The 21304-nt window shown below is 38.4% G+C and overlaps 1 protein-coding gene across 1 annotated transcript in view; it reads right to left on the bottom strand.

The window, feature by feature from the left end:
- The window catches only part of SNTA1 (syntrophin alpha 1), a 56196-nt gene extending 42072 nt beyond the window's left edge, over positions 1-14124 (bottom strand). The window contains exons 1-2 of the mRNA XM_081325677.1: positions 13410-14124; positions 9496-9681 (exon numbers count right to left, since the gene is read on the bottom strand). Coding sequence (XP_081181803.1) covers positions 9496-9681; positions 13410-13683 — 460 coding nt within the window. The 5' untranslated portion in view covers positions 13684-14124. The remainder of the gene's footprint in view (positions 1-9495; positions 9682-13409) is intronic.
- Positions 14125-21304: the final 7180 nt, after the last annotated feature.

The following is a 21304-nucleotide window of genomic DNA, read 5'->3' as shown; positions in this document are numbered from 1 at the left end:
GTCTTCCGAGTGAGATTCAAGGTTTTGGTAATGGTTTTCAAGGCCCTACATGGCATGGGTCCGGAGTACCTCGGGGATCACCTGCTGCCGGCGTCAACTTCCCTCCGCCCTGTGCGTTCCCACAGAGAGGGCCTCCTCAGGGTGCCACCGGTCAGAGAATGTTGTCTGGTGGCCCCCAGGGGGAGGGTCTTCTCTGTGGGCACCCCGGACTTATGGAATCGGTTGCCGGTTGAGCTCTGGGCAGCGCCCAACCTTCGCTCCTTCCGACGCGATCTGAAGACCTATTTATTTGAACGAGCCGGCCTGGCCTGATGGGGGATGTGTTGGGGTTTTTTATTGTGGTTTTTTACATTATTATTTATTGTTTTAGCTTGGGCTTTGTATTTAATTCTCTTTTAACTTTTGTACCTTGTATTTTATATGTGCCCTGTTCACCGCCCTGAGTCCTTCGGAAGAAGGGTGGTATACAAATATAATAAACTATAAACTATAAACTTGTGAAATTCCCATAGACAGCTACTACTGTAGAAACAAAATCTGAATCATGTAAGAGCACTGGATCAGATCAGATCAGATCCAAATCTTATTCTATTTCATCTTAATTTTGGAATCCAGCAGTATCTGCAACCCCCTTGAGATTCATCACAAATTAAATAGAAAACATAATATATCAGTGCTATGCTTGGACTGAAAAACAGCAATTATATGTGCCTTTTAAAATTTGCCACTCAAAAGAACAAAAAATGCAGAGATCCTTTTTGTTTACACTCTTAGAATTGCCAGAAAAAGGAAAAATGTCAGCATTAATTATCCAAGTAATTAAAAGATAGCTGTCATGAAGCTGAGCATAGACTAACTGGCAAGATCTAATTTAGATCTTTAAACACAGTGTTAAATCCCATTTGATTTAAAAGATTCTTCTAGGTCAGCAGTAAGGAATTTGTGATGCTACTGAGCTTGCAAAATTTAATTCTCAACAGTCCCAGCTTGCTTACCTAACAGCGAAAGAGATGCTAACTATATGGAGCCATCCCCTGTCCTGGAGTTTTCCATTTTTCATGCCCCATCAGTTGAAATACAGATCTAAGGGAGATCTGTTGGGAGAACTTCTTCCTGCAGTGGCTCACCTCTTATAGCAGCTTCCTCTTTTAAGGAGGAAATTCATTTAGAATTTTTTCAAATCTTTTGAGGGGAATGCTCACAAAAGCTTTGATCATTCGTGAGGCGAATATTCGTGAGGGAATATTCACAAAGTTCTGCCTTGATTTATCATTAAACTTCAAAAAGGCTGTTTACTGGCACACTCTGGCTTCTTACAGGCACGTTAACTCTACTGTTGTCTATTTTCCCCTCTCCCTAGTTGGCTTGAAGACTCCCTTTTTGTGACTCTGTTTAATCCAATCCAATCTTAGCTAGGTTCAGCCCCATCTCTTAATTAGATCCTGTCCTAGCCTCCCCCCCCCATTCTTTTTCCTCCCCATTATCATTGTGCAGAACGCACAAGCTCTGCCCTCTTGGTCATGTCAATTTCATAACCCCAAAGGGAAAACAACCCTTCTTTCTCTGCAGACCTGGGATCGAGGCTTCTTCAGGCTAATAGCTGAATGCCACACTTTGTTTATTTCTTAGTAGGAAAAAAAGGATTGGAGTCCAAAAACTTTTTTTTTAAAGTGTGATTCTGGCCTAAAGACAAAGCTAAAATGATTTCAACATTTTTAGCACTGGAAAGTAGCCATCTAAAGATAAAAGTTGGCTTGCATATAGCAGCCCAAGAAGCATTCTGGAAATAAAAAAATATACTAGAGGCTAGCATTTTGCACTGCTTCTTTTCTAAATTATTATTATTATTATTATTATTATTATTATTAGTAGTAGTAGTAGTAGTAGTAGTAGTAGTAGTAGTAGTAGTAGTAGTACAACAGTAGTAGCAGCAGCAAAAATGGTGCATTGGAATACCTGCAAGAAATCCATGAACGAGGACCAGTGGGACCACAAAGTAGACAAAGTAATCGAAAATGAAGAAGCTAATGTATTCTGGGACTTTAGAATTCAAATACACAAATACCTGCCACATAACACCCCAAACCTAACAATTGTTGATAAGAATGACAAAAATATCTGAATAGTTAACAATGCAATACCTGAAGACAGCAAAAGAGAAAGAACTGAAGAAAATCACAAAATATAAGGACCTGCAAATAGAAGTAGAATGGCTGTGGCAAAAGAAAGCAAAGCAAAGGCACCAAAACATCTGGAGCCCTATGTGAATACCGCTGGCATTGACAAGATCACCATCAGTCAATTGTAAAAAGGAAGCTTTACTTCAACAGTTTACATTCTGCAACAGTACCTTTAATATTATTAAATATCTGCATTATCTCAGGTCCTTGGGAAGGAAGGCCTCGATAAATAAAAATGCCAAATCCAGTGTAAATATTTAACTGACTGTGTGACCAACCATCATACTACTAATAATAATGAGACATGGTAAGACCTGGCACTGACAAGACAAGAAGCATTAAGTCTTTGGCCAAAGTAATTACTTAGAAAGGAAGAGAGATATGCAAATCTCAAGGCTGGAGGAAAGAAAGCCAGGATTGAGTTCCTGGAAAGACAACATTTACTGCTGTGTCTGGGATAAATGTGACAGAGTGATGCCAGTTAAATTGGTTCTACTGGAATAATTCAGAAAGTTCTTGTTGCCAGGAATTTGGGACATGTACAGCAAAAACTATTAGTATTATACAGTAACATCTAGGTAATACAAATGGCTGATTAGTAGCTTGGTTGCTTCTTAACCCCTGGAAATTGCTCTACTATGAACATGGGAATACATTTACAAATTTAAGAAAGTGATGAGTAAGGAAATGAAATTAGGGAGACATATTAATCCATAGTCTGTCTCTTGTATGCTCAGAAACTGAAATAGCAATTTCTATCTTAAAATGTGAAATCTGAACTGAGGTGACCTAACTTGATAGAGACATCTGGTCTACATATTACATTGCTATTATTTGCCTCTGTTTCTCAGATTACCTTCCTGAAAATATTATTCAAGTCAAATATCTGCTGTAAATCTTCTGCAACAAAGAGGAAAAAGAAATCATTAGCTAGAATCTTGTTTATCTCCTTTAACAAATATGCTGTTGAGCCAAATTTGATTTGCAATGATTCTATGGACACTACCATATAGTTTCATTGGCCACAATATGTATATGGTTTGCCACTAGTTTCTCCCAGGATGTTTTAATTTCTCAACCTGTCCCACAACTCTAATAATCCTTAGTGTTCTCTCATCCTAATAGTAACTAGTTCCACTCCTTCTTAGCTTCCAAGGTTAACCTCTAGACAAGGTTAGCCAGAAGCAGTTTTACTCCCTTGTCATCTAATAGGCAAACATTCAATGTGCATATGTAGTACACATGCACAACTGGGCTCTATGCTATTTTAATATACTATTGAAGTGAATGGCATATTTAACCAATCAAGTGAACCTTAAATCAACTAAGATTGTTTTAAGTGTATGGCAGTTTTACAAATTAGACCACCAGGTTGCAATGATGTGTTTGAAAGCCTTCCTTTGGAGAAGGACTATAATAATACCAATGAAAGCAACATGCCAATCATCTGCAATTAGAAGAATGGCTAAACTATGGAAGTGGTATGCATTTTGCAAACATCCTTAATTACACACAGCATTTCACGATATATTCAGTGGTTATAATTCCTCACTATCAATACAACATTGTTAAGAGGTACTCCCTTTCTCTAGCTTTAATTCATCCAAGAGTAGCACAGGTTACTTCTGCCTGCTCAAAAGTCAAGGTACACATTCAGTTTTTGCTGAATGGAAGAGTACTAGAAGTTGTTTTATCCCAAAGAGTTTATTCATTCAACTGTAATCCAAATCAAAATGCTATTCTAGTAAAACAAAGTAACTTGAATAGAATCCCACAGAGGCATCCATAGGATAGTCAAGGGGGCAAATGATAAAAGCAGTATTGTGCATCATGATGCAAATTGTGCTCCTATTGCACACCCATTTGTCATTTTGATGAAAGCATCAGTACCTGCAGATACTTCTGCAAAATTATGTTGAGTTATACAACCCAAAGTTTAGGGCAAAAAGCAAAACAAAAAAAGACAAGTTCTCAAGTTTATCTACTTTACAAATGGAATCTCTCTGTAGTCTTTACATGGTCTATCTGCAAATACGGACTCACAAACTTACATATTTGATAATTTTTTCTGTTTATAAACAGTAAAATTAATATGGTACAATTATTTCCCCTCCTTTATTGTTCCCTGACTACTGATTAGTGTCCAAAAAGAATTGGGAATAAGCATACTATTTATAAAAAACTAGCAGGTGCTGTGTTTTCTTTGTGACTTGTGTTCTTTTATGTGAGCATACAGTATGTAGATGCTGGTCTTGGAAAACTATTGCTCTGATCCAGCAAAGTTTAGGTTTTAAGTTGCTGAAACTTTCCAAGCCATCTCATCATATTTTCCAGCAGATCAATTCTAACTGAAGCCACAAAAGGATCAACTTCCTCCACAGAGATCAAGAATTCAAGGTCTGACATTTTTTAAAAAATCTGTGTTGTTTTAAAAGAGCAAGTTCTATTAATTTTTTGTAACGTCTCAACAAGAGATCTGAACTTTACAGAAAGAATTTGCCAAGGCTGTAAGAATGGATTAACTAAATCAACTCCAGTTCTGAATATGAAATTAATTGGTTTTGCTTAAAGAAATTCCTTTTCTCATATTTTTTTGTACGAAGTGCTAAAAATGTAGAAAGAGCCTATGGTTTTTTTGGTGGCTGATGGATTTTCCATGCTCTCATGGACTTTTGTGAGTTGATTGTCTCTGAACATAAACTTTTGTAGGCAAAGTTCATGCACTTACTAGAATTGACTAATTAATAATAATAATAAGTTGGAAGGTACCTTGGAGATCATCTAGTCCAACCCCCTGCTCAGGCAAGAAACCTTATACCATTTCAGACAAATGGCTGTCCAGTCTCTTCTTAAAAACTTCCAGTGTTGGAGCATTCACCGCTTCTGGAGGCAGGTTGTTCCACTGGTTAATTGTTCTAACTGTCAGGAAGTTTCTCCTTAGTTCTAAGTTGCTTCTCTCCTTGACTAGTTTCCATCCATTGCTTCTTGTCTTGCTTTCAGGTGCTTTGGAGAATAGCTTGACTCCCTCTTCTTTGTGGCAGCCCCTGAGATATTGGAACACTGTTATCATGTCACCCCTCACCCTTCTCTTCATTAAACTAGACATACCCAATTCCAGCAACCGTTCCCTATATATTTTAGCCTCCAGTCCCCCAATCATCTTTGTTGCTCTTCTCTGTACCCTTTCTAGAGTCTCAACATCTTTTTTACATCATGGTGACCAAAACTGGATACAGTATTCCAGGTGTGGCCTTACCAAAGCATTGTAAAGTGGTATTAGTACTTCACTTGATCTTGATTCTATCCCTCTGTTAATGCAGCCTAGCACTGTGTTGGCTTTTTCGGCAGCTGCCACCAAGTGAGTGTCGACTCTTCACAACTACAAAGATAGATTTGATTGGAAACTACACATTATGAGAAATGAGGCCAGCAATATCTCCCTGCAGCATTTTTCTAGAAGTACTGCATAGAACAGATTAATAAAAGCAATGAATAAATACATAATGTGAATTAGAAACTTGGATAATCTCATGTTTTACACAGGGGCCAAAAACTAAGTTGAATTTTCCCTAATATGTGTTTTCCATCCACCTCCTTCAATGTATGTTGGGTTCCTTGTGATCTAAGAAAAATTCTTACAATTTTCTAAGCCTGCATAGTGTTGTATTAGTGTCATTATTTTAATTCCCTCTTCCAAATAAACTGAAATCCAGGTATCTACCTGAGTATATTATAATGCTTGAAAACTAACATGATTATAAATGTGATTATAAATGTGATGATTTTTAAATAGTACAATTTTTCTTGTTGTTTGGATTCCCTATTCTTCCCTGACTCTAAATTCAAATTGCAAAATTTCTTTAAAAATATTTCTCTGGAATCTTCTGTCAAACTCTACAACTAATTACTTTTTATATATTGGAGAGAAATTCTGTTCAATTAATGAGTATTTCTGACATTTCATTCAAGTTCAGGGACAACCATCAGTGGCTGCTCACAAGAATCAAGATAGCTAAACTCATAATGAAGTTCATGATAACTCCCTGATTATTTCAAGTAACAGGAACAGATGCTTTATCTGTCTTTCCCATATAGAGTGGGAATGGCAGCTCCAATCAACCCTCAATCAATGGTTAATGTCTAGGAATAAAAAGAAATGCACCTGATTCTCCACCATGCTATAACAATACAGATTTCTAAAGGTTTGTTGATGAAATGAGCAAAATTTGGTTTATTGTTACTCTACCTATAATCTGCAAAGGATCAGAGTAGTTTAAAGCAATCTTCCTTCCAAGTGGCAGTACTGAGGAATTCTGGTGAATTGGGAAAGGCTGATGTGGATATTGTCCCATTTGCTATATGCCTTCACAAAAACATTATACAGTAAATTACAGTACACTGGTTAACAACCAATGACCTTCAGAGCCAAGCAAGGATTTTAAAACCTCAGCTCATTATTTCACCAGCTCTCTTTCCTTGGATGCTCAAGTTCCACACTCCAATTTAGCAAATGGTTATGGGATGCCAATTTTCTCCTATAAAGATTCAGATGTATTCTGCAAGAAAATGAGAGCCAATATTTATTTTAAACTAGAAGAAGCTATTATATAATTGCAAATCTGGTAACCATAGTAATAGTAAACTAACCATCTTAAAGTTTGGAGTATTATAAGAAATGCAGAATTATAAATTAAGGTTCATGTATATAATGCACAGATTAGAAAACAAGAGTTGCTAAGCAAACACTACTATTCTTTAACATTATAAACAGACTTCTATTGTCTCTGATTAAATGTTGAGTTTTATGCTATAGACATCCTATCTCAGCCTGTAGAATAAGAACCATTGCATCATTATTCATAGACAGCAATATGGACAAGTAAGTTGAATAAATCTATACTGTATCAGCCATATAAAAAGAAGATGTAAGTGAGTGATAATTTTTCAAAAGGATTGGAGCTCAGACTCAAGAAGGTTAGCTGCACAACTTTACAAAATGGCACTGCAAACTGTTTCTTAAACATGGAAGAAATCCAAATCTTTTAAAAATCAAATCTATTTGGCTTTATCAAGGTAGATAGACAATTTATATATTAAAATGTTAAGATTGGGGTGTGGTAAGGATGTTGATTCCTTGTAAAAAGATTCACATCAAAAACACTCTACTAGATTCAGACTTCAGGAACTTGCTACCACCTTCTCCTTTCCTTTTATTTTAAGACACATGGAGTAAATTGACAAGTTATGGCACTGAAATCTGTTCCCAATCTCAGGAGGAGCATCCATTTTTTCCTAGGGTTGAAATTATAAACCCCAGCATTTCCACTGAGAAAATAATACTGTTCATGTCAGATTCTATAAGAAATATTGATACTTAGACTCAGTCTCAACTTCATAGAGAAAAAAAAGTTCCACTGTCTTTCTGAAACAACAGCCACTTTCTTTCAGTTTCTTGGGTGTTAAGGAGAAAGAGAAGGCAGTGAAAATTACTTATATCAAATTTTCATGATTGTACAAACCAAGCTTTTTGAAAAAGCTTGGATGTGCCTTCATGATTTTTTTTAGTTATTCAAATATTAAACCAAATTAACTGCATAATACAAATATAAATGGAAGGGCAAGTCCAGTGTATTTGTAATTATCCAGGTATTTGGGTACACAGGAGAATTAGTGACCTAAATATTTCAGGAAATAGTAGATTCCCCCCCCCAGATAACTAATTATTTGTAATACCTTAAAATTCCCCAAAATGACAGATAAATTTCAGCAGACACAACCTTCTGCTTGACAGTAGTAGCTAATCCATACTTCCCCTACCACCCCATCATCCAAATAATAGGAGTTAATAAATTCAAGTCTCTGTAAAATATATTTCCAGCAATCAATTACATATTTTCTGATCAGATAGTCTTGGTCATCTCCAAATATCAAGAATCAACAAATAGACAGAACCAGCACTTTGCTTTTGATATATAGTCCCCATAGTGTGCTTGCTTATTCTCTTGTAATCTCTTCCTCTCCTATCTTTCTGCTTTGCAAGAGGGAGGGAATAAAACCACAGATCAGGCACAGGTCTAGGCATACTGGCTGTAATGGTTGGAATTACAATGGTTGGAAACTGACCAGAGAGAAGCAACCTGGAATTAAGGAGAAACTTCCTAACAGTGAGGACAATTAACCAGTGGAACAGTGGAACAGCTTGCCTTTAGAAATCATGGGCGCACCATCACTGGAGATTTTTAAGAAGAGACTAGACAGCCACTTGTCTGAAATGGTATAGGTTCTCCTACTTGAGCAGGGGGCTGGACTAGAAGACCTCCAAGGTCCCTTCCAGCTGTATTCTATGTGACTGAAAAACACTGCAAAGATAATGGAAGAGGAAAGCTTTTTTTCAGTTGTTGTAACTTTGAAAGGGTCACTGAAGAAGGTAGGCTCTCAGCTTCTTTGGAAATATATATGGCTTGAGGTTTACAGTTGGCAGTTGTTAGTTTTCTGTTAGTTTTCTAATATCTGTAATAAAATTATCTGTAATTTTATCTGTAATAAAATTAGAGTTCTGTCCCTGAATTTCTGGCCACTGGTCTTTTGAGTTTAAACAACTGTCTGGGTGAAGACTGGAAGCCAAGGAGCTGTGCCCGGCTAGAACAGTGTGCACCATCCCAGAATGCAATTATGAGATATGGATCTTAATTATTACGGTGAAAGAATAGGAAGGTTTCTGCTACAGCCAGGTGACTCTTCAGCTAAATTTGGTGTTCCATATATAACAAAACCTACAGTTCAAGTTGACTTAAGAATAAGAACAAAGCTATAGTCATTCTTTCTCTTGCATAAATTTTGAGCTGGCATATTTTGAGGATGTGAGATCCCAGATCACATCTACAATTAAACTATTATAGGAGATAGAAGCATTTCTAGGAAAGAGCAGATGGGTGACATTTGTTTGTTTACCTACTTCTCTATTATATTTATTACCACACTCCACAAACATTCTTGGTAGTTTATAATATAATCAGGTAAAATCAATGACACCTATGTATAGTTGATATAGTAACCATAGCATAACACTGGGTGATGTCAGAAATGGAAGTGGTTAGGGCAGGGGTAGGCAACCTTGGCTCTTTTATGACTCGTGGACTTCAACTCCCAGAATTCCTGAGCCAGCCATGCTGAGGGGAAAGGGAGGTTTCCAAGCTGAGCCATGGGGCTCAGGAATTCTGGGAGTTGAAGTCCACGAGTCATAAAAGAGCCAAGATTGCCTACCCCTGGGTTAGGGCCTTAGCAACTTTCAACCACCTTAAAATGGTCTGCTTACCTTCCAGTACCACTTCCTTGCCAGTCTTCTTCAGAGCTTGCACTGCCTCATCATGGGAAGCATCGGACAGGTCAGCACCATTGACGGAAAGGATGGCGTCCCCTACAAACAGTGCTTCTGTCTGGTCTGCAGCCAGCCCCTTAAAAATCTTGGATATCAGGATGGGCATTTTATTTTCCCGACCACCTGGAAACAGAATCCAAATAAAAGCCACTAAAGAAGATGTCATACAAACATACGAAAGAAAACAGAAGATTTGTTCTATGCAAACCTTCTCTGGTTTTTTGTACCTTCTTTTTGTATTTTTTGTTTATTTTGTTTTTTGCAGTGGTGGTAATTAAGGATAGACTCAGTTACATTTCTGGAGGATTTCTGGAGTTGTTACAGGGAGAAAAGATATCTGAACAATAGCAGTTTTTATAGAATGGCCCAGCTGTAAAAATAGAGATAAGTGCAAAACAACATTGTTTTCTGATGATTCAATTTTACAAAATAAATGTTGTCCTGAGTAATGCATAGAAATACTTGTCCACATTCCAGATACAATTCTATAGATACGCTTTTACATGCTTTGAGTAATATTGTATTTATTTAGTCCGGACCCAAGCCATTTAGGGTTTTATAGGTCATTACCAGCACCTTGAATCTCACCCGGAGAGCAACCAGAAGCCAATGTAGCTCACAGAGAAGAGGTGTTACACGGGAGTATCGGGAAGCTCCCATCAAAACTCGCGCGGCTGAATTCTTACAAATATATTTTAAGCCTAAATATTATGAGTTGAAGACCCAGCTCTGTGTAAAAAGCTCTATTGCTGTGAAAGGTAGAAAGAAAGAGAAGAAGATGAGGAGCAAAATAGACACAGTTTACATTGGTGATCAGTGTACGGTTGGGAGGCTTGAAGGATCAAGTTAGGGAAAGGTCATCACAGAAAAATTGTTTATCTATGTGGCTGCTAGGAGTCAAAAACAGCATGGTCTCACATAATCAATTATCAATAATGAGTCTAAATATAGTTGCCCATCTTGACTTCTGTAGTGGCTGAACAACCACACAAATCCAAAGGTATATTCCCCTGTTTTTTAGGAAAAGCAAAAACAAAACTTTTCCCATAAAGAAATATAGCTCTAAATCCAAGTGGGGTTTTAAAGGATAAGATTGACCTAAAAATATTAGATAACAGCACATTTGAAATTTTATGTAAATGAACTATTTTTAGCTATTACCTGAAAGTATCTGCATAATGAAGAGAATGTGTCTGCATATTTAATATCCCTCTAACTAGAAAGCCCAAATTATTTGTTTTCATTAATTGATTTGACCTGGAATGTCACTAATAAGATTACACACAGAAACAAGATTAGATGTTCCCCCACTCCCAAATCCTTGTAGCACCTTCAGGACTAGAAAATTTATTGTAATACAAGCATTTATGGACTGAAGCCAGCTTCTCTAGATGTATGAGACAGGAAAAGGCTGACTCCTTCACTTTCCATTCATACTTACTGACCAAGCTGAGTATTGTTTATAGATGTGGTGATAACTTTGTTTTCTACAATTCCCATGACACTTGCATGCAAATGAAAACCCCTTGTCTCTACAAGGTGTGCTGTCCCTTCTCAATTTGAAGGTCAAAGATAATATGGCATCAAATGCTTTAGAAAATATTATCTGAGAAGATTTGATTCTTATTTTACTATATATCACCTGTCACCCATAGACAAGGCCTTCTGTCTTTTACATCTGTGCAAGTCTCATGGAGAAATGTGTTCCCTTTTGTATTTCTGACCCTTTCCATTCAAATGAAAGAAACATTCATTGGATATCTGATTTTACCCTCTTCTGCTTTTGAGGCCACATGAGCAGTCACAAGAAATAAGAACACAAGAGCCATGCTAGAGACTAATGAAGTGTGACCTTCTCTTCTCCCAGGATGGCAAAAAGCTCTTCCAAGCAACAGTTTTGAGAAGTGGTATGTAAAGCATTAGACCAGCCTTCTCTAAACCAATTGCTCTGCAAATATATCGGTCTATTACTGTTATAATTTTCAGCTGGCATGGCCAAACCTATGTGGTACGTATGATAATTGTAGAGGTTTTTGCATGTCCAATTTTGAAATTATTGTATCTATATCTATCTTTCTATCTATCTACACACACACACACACACAATTAGTCTTGGAGCTTTTTTAAGAACTTCTTTCATCCTTTCAGCAATGTAAATCTATATAGTTACCCAGAAGCCAGTCATCATGAATTTAAAGAAATATATTTCAAGGCAAGCGTGTATAAATTTTTAAATAAGATAACCTTTATTGTCATTTTTTACTGTGAGCACAATGGCCCACATTAAAAATGAAATTCTGTTGCCTGCTCTCAAAAGAAAATATGTATCTACCCATATACATATATAACATACATATACATGCTATATACATATATACAAATATGTACACACACACACACACACACACATATATATATAATTGTCCATTTTGAATACAAATTTAAATTTGTAATTTAAATCTCTATTAAGGATACTTAACATTTCCTTTGCATATTTCATATGTCCCTCGGGAGAAGGGCGGTTTATAAAAACAAATAAATAAATAAATAAATAAATAAATAAATATTTCATCTGCAATTAATTAGACAATTTATATTTTTTCTTTGTTGTGCAAAATAAATTGTTCTTAGGAGTTTTAATATGTAGTCTTGTGTATTCTTAACTGGGTATAGGTATATATAGGATCTGCATTGTTAATATTGTTCCACCCTAAAAAGTTCTTCCTATATTTAAGAAACTCCTGCATAGTACAATTGGACTAAGCTTTGAACTTGATGTCAGGGCAAACATTATACACACAATATACACACACGTACTATGGATTTACGTATTCATAAGAGAGAGGCAGTGGCAGCAGCAACAGCTTTTGCAGCCTATGGATCCAGAATCTAGGGAAATGTAGGTAGCCACACCTGACTACCTGTAAACAGCAGGCAGCCCTGGACTTTCACCAGTGCAGCATTGAAGCAGAATCTTGGTTCATGCATTGCACTAATTTATGTTATGCCTAGCTCTTGCTTATTGAATAAAATATGATCTGCTGGATCCACACAGCGTGTTAAGCATGTTAAATCAAACAAGCTAGTATCTATCTGCTTTACCCACTGCACAAGTCCAGCCAGAACGTTCAGTCTGAAAACCTTCATCTTAAAAATCATTATTTTTTAAAAAAATAGAACCTAAACATCAGATCCTGCAGAACAAAATTTACATAAATTCCAAGGTTTATGGGATTGTTGAATACTTTCTCAGACTGGATTTTTAGTCTGCAAACCATACACTTTGCAGCTGTCTAAGATCAAGCTAAGAGAAGAACGCAGCACTATTTTCCAAGCTGTTACTTTCAAACTTTAATACAGTTCTAGTTCCTTAGGGCGGATGAACTTGACTGCAATTAATAAATTCCTTAATTTCGTCTCAACTTCAGTGGGGACTTTCCTCCACTCCTTTCCACTATCCTCTGGAGTTTTGCTTTCTTTTTTCTGAAGGCGGGAGGAATGAAACTGATTTCAAAGGTCATTACTGCATGAAACCAAAAGCGGCTTATAAAAAAAAAAGAGGTAGCAGAGCTCTTAACTCTGGAGAGATTCCCAGTCCCGCTACAGGAAGGCAGCGCTAGATCTCGAGTGCCCAAAAATAGCCAATCCCCTAGACTGGGGGCGAAACGGACAGCTGTGCTGTACTATGAGGGGAATCCACTACTGTAGCTTGGCCCAAAGCTACTTGGAGTGGCAAGAAGCGGCAGGTTGACAGCAGGGTCGCGAGCGGGGTCGGCGGAGGAAAAGCAAAAGTGTGATAAAAGTTGCTAGGGAGAACAATGGAGGCGAAGGGACCTCGCCCTCCCGCTTACCTTTGATGCTGATGCCGAGCCCCCCTACGTCCTGCTTCACGATCCGCACCGTGCGCTTGATGTTGGTTATCGAGTCTGGGACGAGGGCGCACGCCTCGGCACCGTTCAGCTGCACGGGGCTGGGCGGCGGCTGCAGCGGCTCCTCGGAGCCCTTGGTGCTGGGGATGACGCTCAAGAAGTCTTCGGAAAGAGTCACCAAGACGCGCAGCCACTGCTCGCCCGGCGCTCGCAGCTCCAACAAGCCGCTCTTGGGCGCTCTCCGGCCGGCCGCCATCTTCAGCGCATTCCTCGGATAGCTGCCTGCCGCCGCTTCAACGCCTCCTCCTGCTTGCTCGTAATCGGGCCGTGCGTACGGCGAAGAGCTACCGAATCGACCCGACGGCCAGCCGAGCGCCGAGTGAGCTAGCCGTCCCCGGCAGCGCTTCCCCGCCCAAGGAGCCGCCCCTGGACCCTCCTCTCCTAACCCCGGGCGGGGACTCGGGAGCCGTGCGCGACTCCCCGTCTGGCGAAATACCCCAAGCTCGTTTGGAGAAGAGCGGTTGCTTCCTTGGTCGGGCAGAAGGGCAGGCGCGAGCGGTGGGCCTAGCCCTCATCTCTTCAGAGCCCTGTCCACGCATTTGGCCGCCGTCGTCTTCAGATGCCGTTGCCAGCTGTACCGTCACGTCTTGCTTCAGGAAACCGGGGGTGCCAGTTTTGTGTGTGTGTGTGTGTGTGTGTGTGTGTGTGTTTGTGTTTGTGTTTTAGTGTCAGAGCTCCACTGTTAGGGCAGGCCAAAATTTAACAGGTGAAGTTTCTATACCAGGGGTCTTCAAACTTGGCCCTGTTATGACTTGTGGACTTCAACTTCCAGAATTCCTCAGCCAGCATCGCTGGCTGAGGAATTCTGGGAGTTGAAGTCCACAAGTCATAACAGGGCCAAGTTTGAAGACCCCTGTTCTATACCAATGAATTTTAACAGTAACGAGGATGTGCTTTCGATGTATTTCTTTGCAGAACGTAACTTTGTGCTTTCCATTCTACCAGTCAGTAGCGAAATCAGATTGGTGCCATTTTCCTTTTCATTTAAACTTACAGAAGAGCTTGAACAGTTCCCCCCACCCCCACCCCACCCCAAAGACACAACTGAGCCTGACATTTTGATGTAGAAGTGCCTCCGAGCTTCATGTCTGTATCTCTGTGTCTGGATGGCAAATTATCTGAGGCTCCCCTTGATGCTAGCACCAATATTGCTTTTTCAAATTGGGAAAGGATTAACCTTTCCTTGCTGTGAAAATCTTGTAAACCACAGTTTGAAAACTTGTTGAAGCAGTTGCAGTATTCCATAATGCTTATGATCAGTAGTGACTTTCAGTCTGTGGCTAAGCACAATTTAGGTAGAATTCCAGTGGTATTAATATTTAAAATGTGAAAAACATTGGGGCAGGTAAGCTAATGGATCCCAGACTTTTCAGTTTGAGTCTAAAATAATAGAAGCAAATTGAAATTTGAAATAAAATAGAACATTGTTGCTATTTTATGTTGATTCTGCTTCACTTTCTCTTGAATGTTGTGTTGCCTGTGTGTGTGTGTCTATACAGTGAACAGCGCTGCAGCATTGTCCTATTACAATATAGAGTTTCCGATATTTCCTTCACCCATATTCGTTTCTTAGATGTACTGCTTGGGAATAACACCCTTCCAAGACTGTCCAGATTAAAATAGGTACACTTGCTTAATATGCGTAACCATAAAAGTAACTCTCTCTTGAGCCACAATTAGCAAATGTCAAAAGCAACCTCCTTCCATGAAGTCCTATGTGTGGCATAATCTGCTGAAGAATTTCTGAACTTTAACATGTACTTTTGTTACCATTTATATAACAGAGATAAGAGAAAGAATGTAAAAATAATACTCCTTGAATGCTTGTGAAGTGCAGGGATGGGGGAGATCTGAGTTCACATTCAACACTGATGGTATTAACTAGTTGGGTAATGAAACAACTACAATCAAGCAGCCAAGTTCAGAGAGCACCATGAACTTCATAGTTCAACCCTGAACTACAAGTATTCTCTTCTGTTGGAATCTGTATTATGCAAGGTTGAACAAAGGTCCAAGATTGGATAAAGGACAAAGGTCTAAGGACAAAGTTTGGAGACAAGGGAAGCTCATGTTTGGAACATATTGGATGAAGTATGTAAGGATCTAAATATCAGGATCTAAGGCTTAAAATACAATTAATTTATAAGATATCCCACTGGTGGGCTTTAAATGTGTTATATTCTAGGTTTCAAATATATGACAACAAAGTTGATAGCACAGTAGTGGAGGAAGAAAGGTGGCATTTGATGAATCTGGAAACTGATTTTATATATTTTTCCCATTGAGATGCCCTCTGGATATGTTGGGCTATAACTGCCATTATCCTTGTGCTGTACTGATTTGAGATGATGGAAATTACAGTCCAATACAACTAGAGCAGGGGTAGGCAACCTCGGCATAGCTGACTCAGGAATTCTGGGAGTTGAAGTCCATGAGTCATAAAAGAGCCGAGGTTGCCTACCCCTGAACTAGAGAGTACTAGAGAGGCTTCTTTGCAGCAAGCTATAAATTAATGATAAAACAGGTTCTATGGCACTGTCAGAAAGAAACACTGAACAGAGGTTTTTGTTAAAGGATGAGGAAATACGCCTCAAAACAGTACTCAATGCACACAAACTAATTAAAATTTTCCCAAACTATTTCTGTGGAAAAACATTGTTTTGTTGCAACAGTTTAGCAAAGCAACAGAGCTCATGCCTATTATCCCCACTTCAGAATTCCTGATGCAATCTACTTTGTTATAGAGTTGTTTTGGGAGATTCCATTATAGGAGCATGCAGTAAATTTCCTAGAAAACTCACTGTTTTGTTAACAGAAAGCCAGCTAAGTTCCCCACCTTGGAGATCATGTTAGTTAATACTGGGATCCATCATCTAACATTTGGGTTTCTTTCACCATAAAGTCTTTAATTGCTGAGATAGAAATTACTACAAATCTTAATATCATTTTACATTTTATGCTGTGCTGACTTTGGCTGTTGATATTCATATATTAATTGGATTTTAACCATGATTTGCATTTTAGATATATTTTTTATTTAAAAAATTTACATGAGTAAAAACAGACATGAAAACATATATAAAGAAAAATTAAGGAAAAGATAAAAGAAAAAGTGGGAGACAATAAAAAGGTAAAAAAAAACAATTAAAGAAGTAACTTCTGATCTTTACAGCTGTTAAAATTATTATTCCTCCTTTTCTCTAAGATTAGATTGCACAGTTCCCCTCTGTCCTATATTCAACTCTTTTTTACTTAGCAAATTCAGAAATTACCATTTCATATTTTTCCATTTTCAGTAAAAAGTCCATAAAAAAGTTTCTAGTCTTTTATAAAAGTACATAGGGTTTTACCTATGATCAAGCAGGTCAATTTTGCCATTTCTGCAAGTTCTGCCATCTTCACAGTCCATTCCCCCTTGTTGGTATATCAGTATTTCTTCAGCATCATGCATAAAAAATTTTGGTGCAGTAAGACATTTTATTTTTTAAAATGGTAATATTCAGTTACTTCAGATATAAAATACTGAAACATTCTTCTAGCAATGTTTAGATGATAGAAATATTGTCACTGCAGAATGTATAGAGTGTATTTGCTATTATTGTGCAGTGCAGTCATTTTTTATTCTAAATGAAATGGCTTTGAGGGCATTCCAGCATGTATGGATAGCAGTCTGGATCAGAATCATACCAGGTTAGCCATCTCCTTGGTCCCACCACTGAAAATGTTCATGTACACACACATGCATCACTTCCATTTCAGTATTTGAGTCATATACATCTAAAGTTGCTGTTTGGCAAACAGCAATATCGTATCGTATTATATCGTATCATATATCATATATCATATCATATCCTGCCCCACAGTACTTTACACTGCGCTCTCTGGGCAGTTTATAATGTAGAAGCATTATTTGAATATTTCCCCCAACAATCTGGGTCCTCATTTTACCAACCTCCAGAAGGATGAGTCAACTTAGACCTCCATCAGGATCGAACTCCAGACTGTGGCCAAAGTTTGCCTGTAATATTACACATTAACCATTGTGCCAACCACTGCACCATGCAACTGTGGAATGAACAGGGTTTTTTGTATGTGGCTTGTAATTCCAGAAACCTGTAGAGCAGGGGTGTCAAACTGCTGGCCTGTGGGCCAGACGCGTCATGATGAAACTGCTCCCACCCCATTGCAAGCAATGGGAAAAAGTTCTGATACATCTCATGATGTCATGTGATGTTGTGAGTTTGACATGTCTGCTGTACAGGATGTAGCAGTAATACAATGATATCATTAGGAGCCAAGACTAAAACCCATTTCCCCTTTTCCTGTACTTTCTATGGCTGGGGAGTACTGAAACAGGTTATTACCGTAAGTCTTGAAGTTGATACAAACAGGAGAGTGGATGCCAGATTGCTAACACCTCATAAGATAGGCTGAACAGTGGCCTCTATCCAACAAAAAAAAAGGTTGACTCAGCCTTCCATCCTTCTGAGGTAGGTAAAATGAGGACCCAGATTGTTGGGAGCAATAAGCTGACTTTGTAATAATGCCGCTTGGGGGGGGAGCCCTAATAAGCAGGCATATACATAGAATGAAGGCTATTGCTAAGCACATTGATTTGTGCTTTAGATTGTAAGCCGCCCTGAGTCTTCAGAGAAGGGCGGGATATAAATGGGATTAAAAAAAATGCTGTTCAAAGCAAGAAATGTAAGGTTCTGCCTCTAGGCATGAAAACAAATGTGCACAGGTACAAGATAGGTCATAACTAGGTCAGCAATAAAATTGGTGAGAAAAATCTGGGTGTCCTGTAGTTTTGTAGTTTAGCAGTCTCTTACCTTTCATATTCAGATTTCCAAAACATTTTCCTTGTTCATGCTTGCAAAAAGCATACACTCAGTTTCCATGGTCTAAATACCACCGTAGTTTTAAGTAACTGAATATCATTTTGCACTTCAAATGACGTCCTGTTTCTCAGCTCTTTTCTTTTGATCAGTTTAGCTTAGAAATTGTCAACATGCTTTTAGGTGTCATTTTAAAAGATTTTTTCTTCTGGAAGACTTGGGAATGGAGGCAGACAGTACAGTGTGAAACAACAGAATGTATTAAAAAAGCCTCTTTTGAAATCTTGCCTTCAGTGGAGGTGATGTCTTGAATGAATAAGCAACAGTCATCTTTGAAAATGTAATCCTGCAACTCTTCTTCACATAAAAGGTAAAGGTAAAGGTTCCCCCGCACAAGCGTGCTAGTCGTTTCCGACTCTAGGGGCCGGTGCTCATCTCCGTTTCAAAGCCGAAGAGCCAGCACTTGTCCGAGGAGGTCTCCATGGTCATGTGGCCGGCATGACTAGACGCCAAAGGCGCACGGAACGCTGTTACCTTACCACCATAGTGGTCCCTATTTTTCTACTTGCATTTTTACGTGCTTTCGAACTGCTAGGTTGGCAGAAGCTGGGACGAGTAACAGGCGCTCACTCTGTTAACGTGGCACTCGGGATTCAACCCGCCAAACTGCCGACCTTCTGATCGACAAGCTCAGCGTCCTAACCCACTGAGCCACCACGTCCCTTTCTTCTTCACATGGTTGTCAGCAAAAAAATGTTTTAAAGGACCTAGAAAACAGTGAAGGTTTATTACAGTGGTATTTTCAGATGTATTCTTTATATATTAAAGATCTAATACTCTTTGAAAAATGTAAAAATGTATGGCTGTCAGGAAGTATTAATACACTGGTACTTGCTTTTAAGATAGGCTTTGAGAATTACCTGACAATTGGAATAATTTTGATTATTGATGTTGTTAGCCCTAGACTTCTGCCAGAAGGTATCTGCTCTCCACAATAGCCTCCCCAATATGGAGAATGTATTGGAATTCAACTTTCATGTTTCCCAATGTTCACAATAATGGAATAATCTGAGACTTGACATTCAAATCATCTGAGGGCTTAACTGAGGAAGGTTGACCCAGAGGGTTCCCATGTTCCCCAGTGACTGATTTCCTTTGGAAAACAAAGCATATATTTACTAGGTGCAGTTCCATCGCTCAGATTCTCAAGTACCACACTGTTGTCATCTTTGCTTCCCAGACACACACTGGACGCTCACTTTACAATGGTAAAATGTGACTGAAGCCATAAGTACTTTCCTAATCAGTCTGTCTGCTGTCTAGATCATTACTAAAAACATTAAACTGTCTTTGAAAACTAGTTTGAAGATTATTGATTATATCTTCTCTGTCCAGATTCTACTTGGCCTGGCCTCATCTCCACCATCTTCTTTCCCTTCCCAGCTCTGCTACCCTTTCCATCACCATTTTGCTGTCTTTCCTCCTCTTTTTATTGTTTCTGTTGAAAAGAGGAAAGGAAGTGTGTGCATTTTTAAGAGAAGGATTTGTTGAATGGGATACTACAACAATTACAGTAGGTTTTTATGGCAAAGAGTCTATGAATTAACCCCAGGCTGAAAATCCTGAATAGATGGAACTCCACTTGCTTGCTTGTTTATTTATCAAATAAAAACATAACCAATCCATTCAAACCACAAAACATCCATATAGAAACTATAAAAAATCTCAGCTCTCCCATGTCACGAGCAGCCATGCTATAGCTCTGGTAACTCACATCCTCGCCTCAGTGCTGGACAGGATCAATCTTCTCATGGGTTTTTGAAAGGCTAGTAAAATCAGGGCCATCAGTATCTATTACTACTTCACTAACGACCCAAAGCATGCTTATTCTGCCATATCTAAGAGGATGGGAGAAAATATTGGTGACAGGTGGTCCTACCAGTAACCTATGGTTTATACAACTTTAAAAGATGTCAACCAGCAACTTGAATTGCCCCGGAGAAGCTTTCTGAAAGCCAGTGCTTTCATGTAGCAATGGTGTAACATGGGCACATTTTGGTGCATCAAAAACTGCATATCCTGCTACACTCTGGACCACCTGAAGTTTTTCCATATGCCTGAATATTTTGCATATGCCCGGGGGTAGAGTGCACTCCAGTAGTCAAATTCCCAAAGAGCCTCTCTCTTTATTCAAAAATGCACTTTTATCATTCTACCAAGAATTGTTGGGAAAGAAGGCTTAGACCTAGATAATTTCTGATTTACTGCCTACAGCCAGGATATCATAGTTGGGGCATGTCTTTCATTTGACAAACCAAAACTTAGGCTTCTTAAAGAGGCTGTGTTCATTTATTTCCTGCCTTCTCCCCACCCAAAAAAACATAGATTCCATAAAGCAGAATATCCTCCAGAGAATGTTTAAAACAAGCAATATTAAATTTATTATGTTGAGAAGTACAAAAAATAAGAAAACTTTATTTTGAAATGGGCTGTGAATGTTCCATTTTGGTTTGATAACCATCAGTGGATAGTTTTTACAAAGTGAAAAGCAAAATGATTGAAACTGGGCTACCTATTGCCATTACAGGAGACAAGTGAAAATAATCTCTCCCAACCAAGAGTGGCTTCAAACCTATTATGCCATGTAAAGTGAGAGGAAAAAGGTGCTAGTATCTGAACCATTTTTTTAAAAAAATAAACATACTTGAATCTGATAAATAGCAGTTTCTGTAATTCTTTTATAACAGCTTAATCAGCCCTTTTGTTAAAATAAATAAATAAATAAACCTACTTAACAAGACTTTGTGTCCTTAAATGCCTTGTTGTGTCTTCTTTTTGTCTAGCTTTTTAAGAGTTGCCAGACAAGATTGTTAAAAATGGTGATGAAAAGTTCATTACATTTTGAAGATGTGAATATAGTTCTGATTTATTCTCCAAACATTTAGAACTTGTCATTAAATGAAAAATTCTCAATTGATC

The sequence above is a fragment of the Vipera berus genome (genome assembly GCF_964194415.1).
Source record: "Vipera berus genome assembly, chromosome: 3".
Classification (NCBI taxonomy): Eukaryota; Metazoa; Chordata; class Lepidosauria; order Squamata; family Viperidae; genus Vipera; species Vipera berus.
This window is presented reverse-complemented; position numbering and strand designations above follow the sequence as displayed.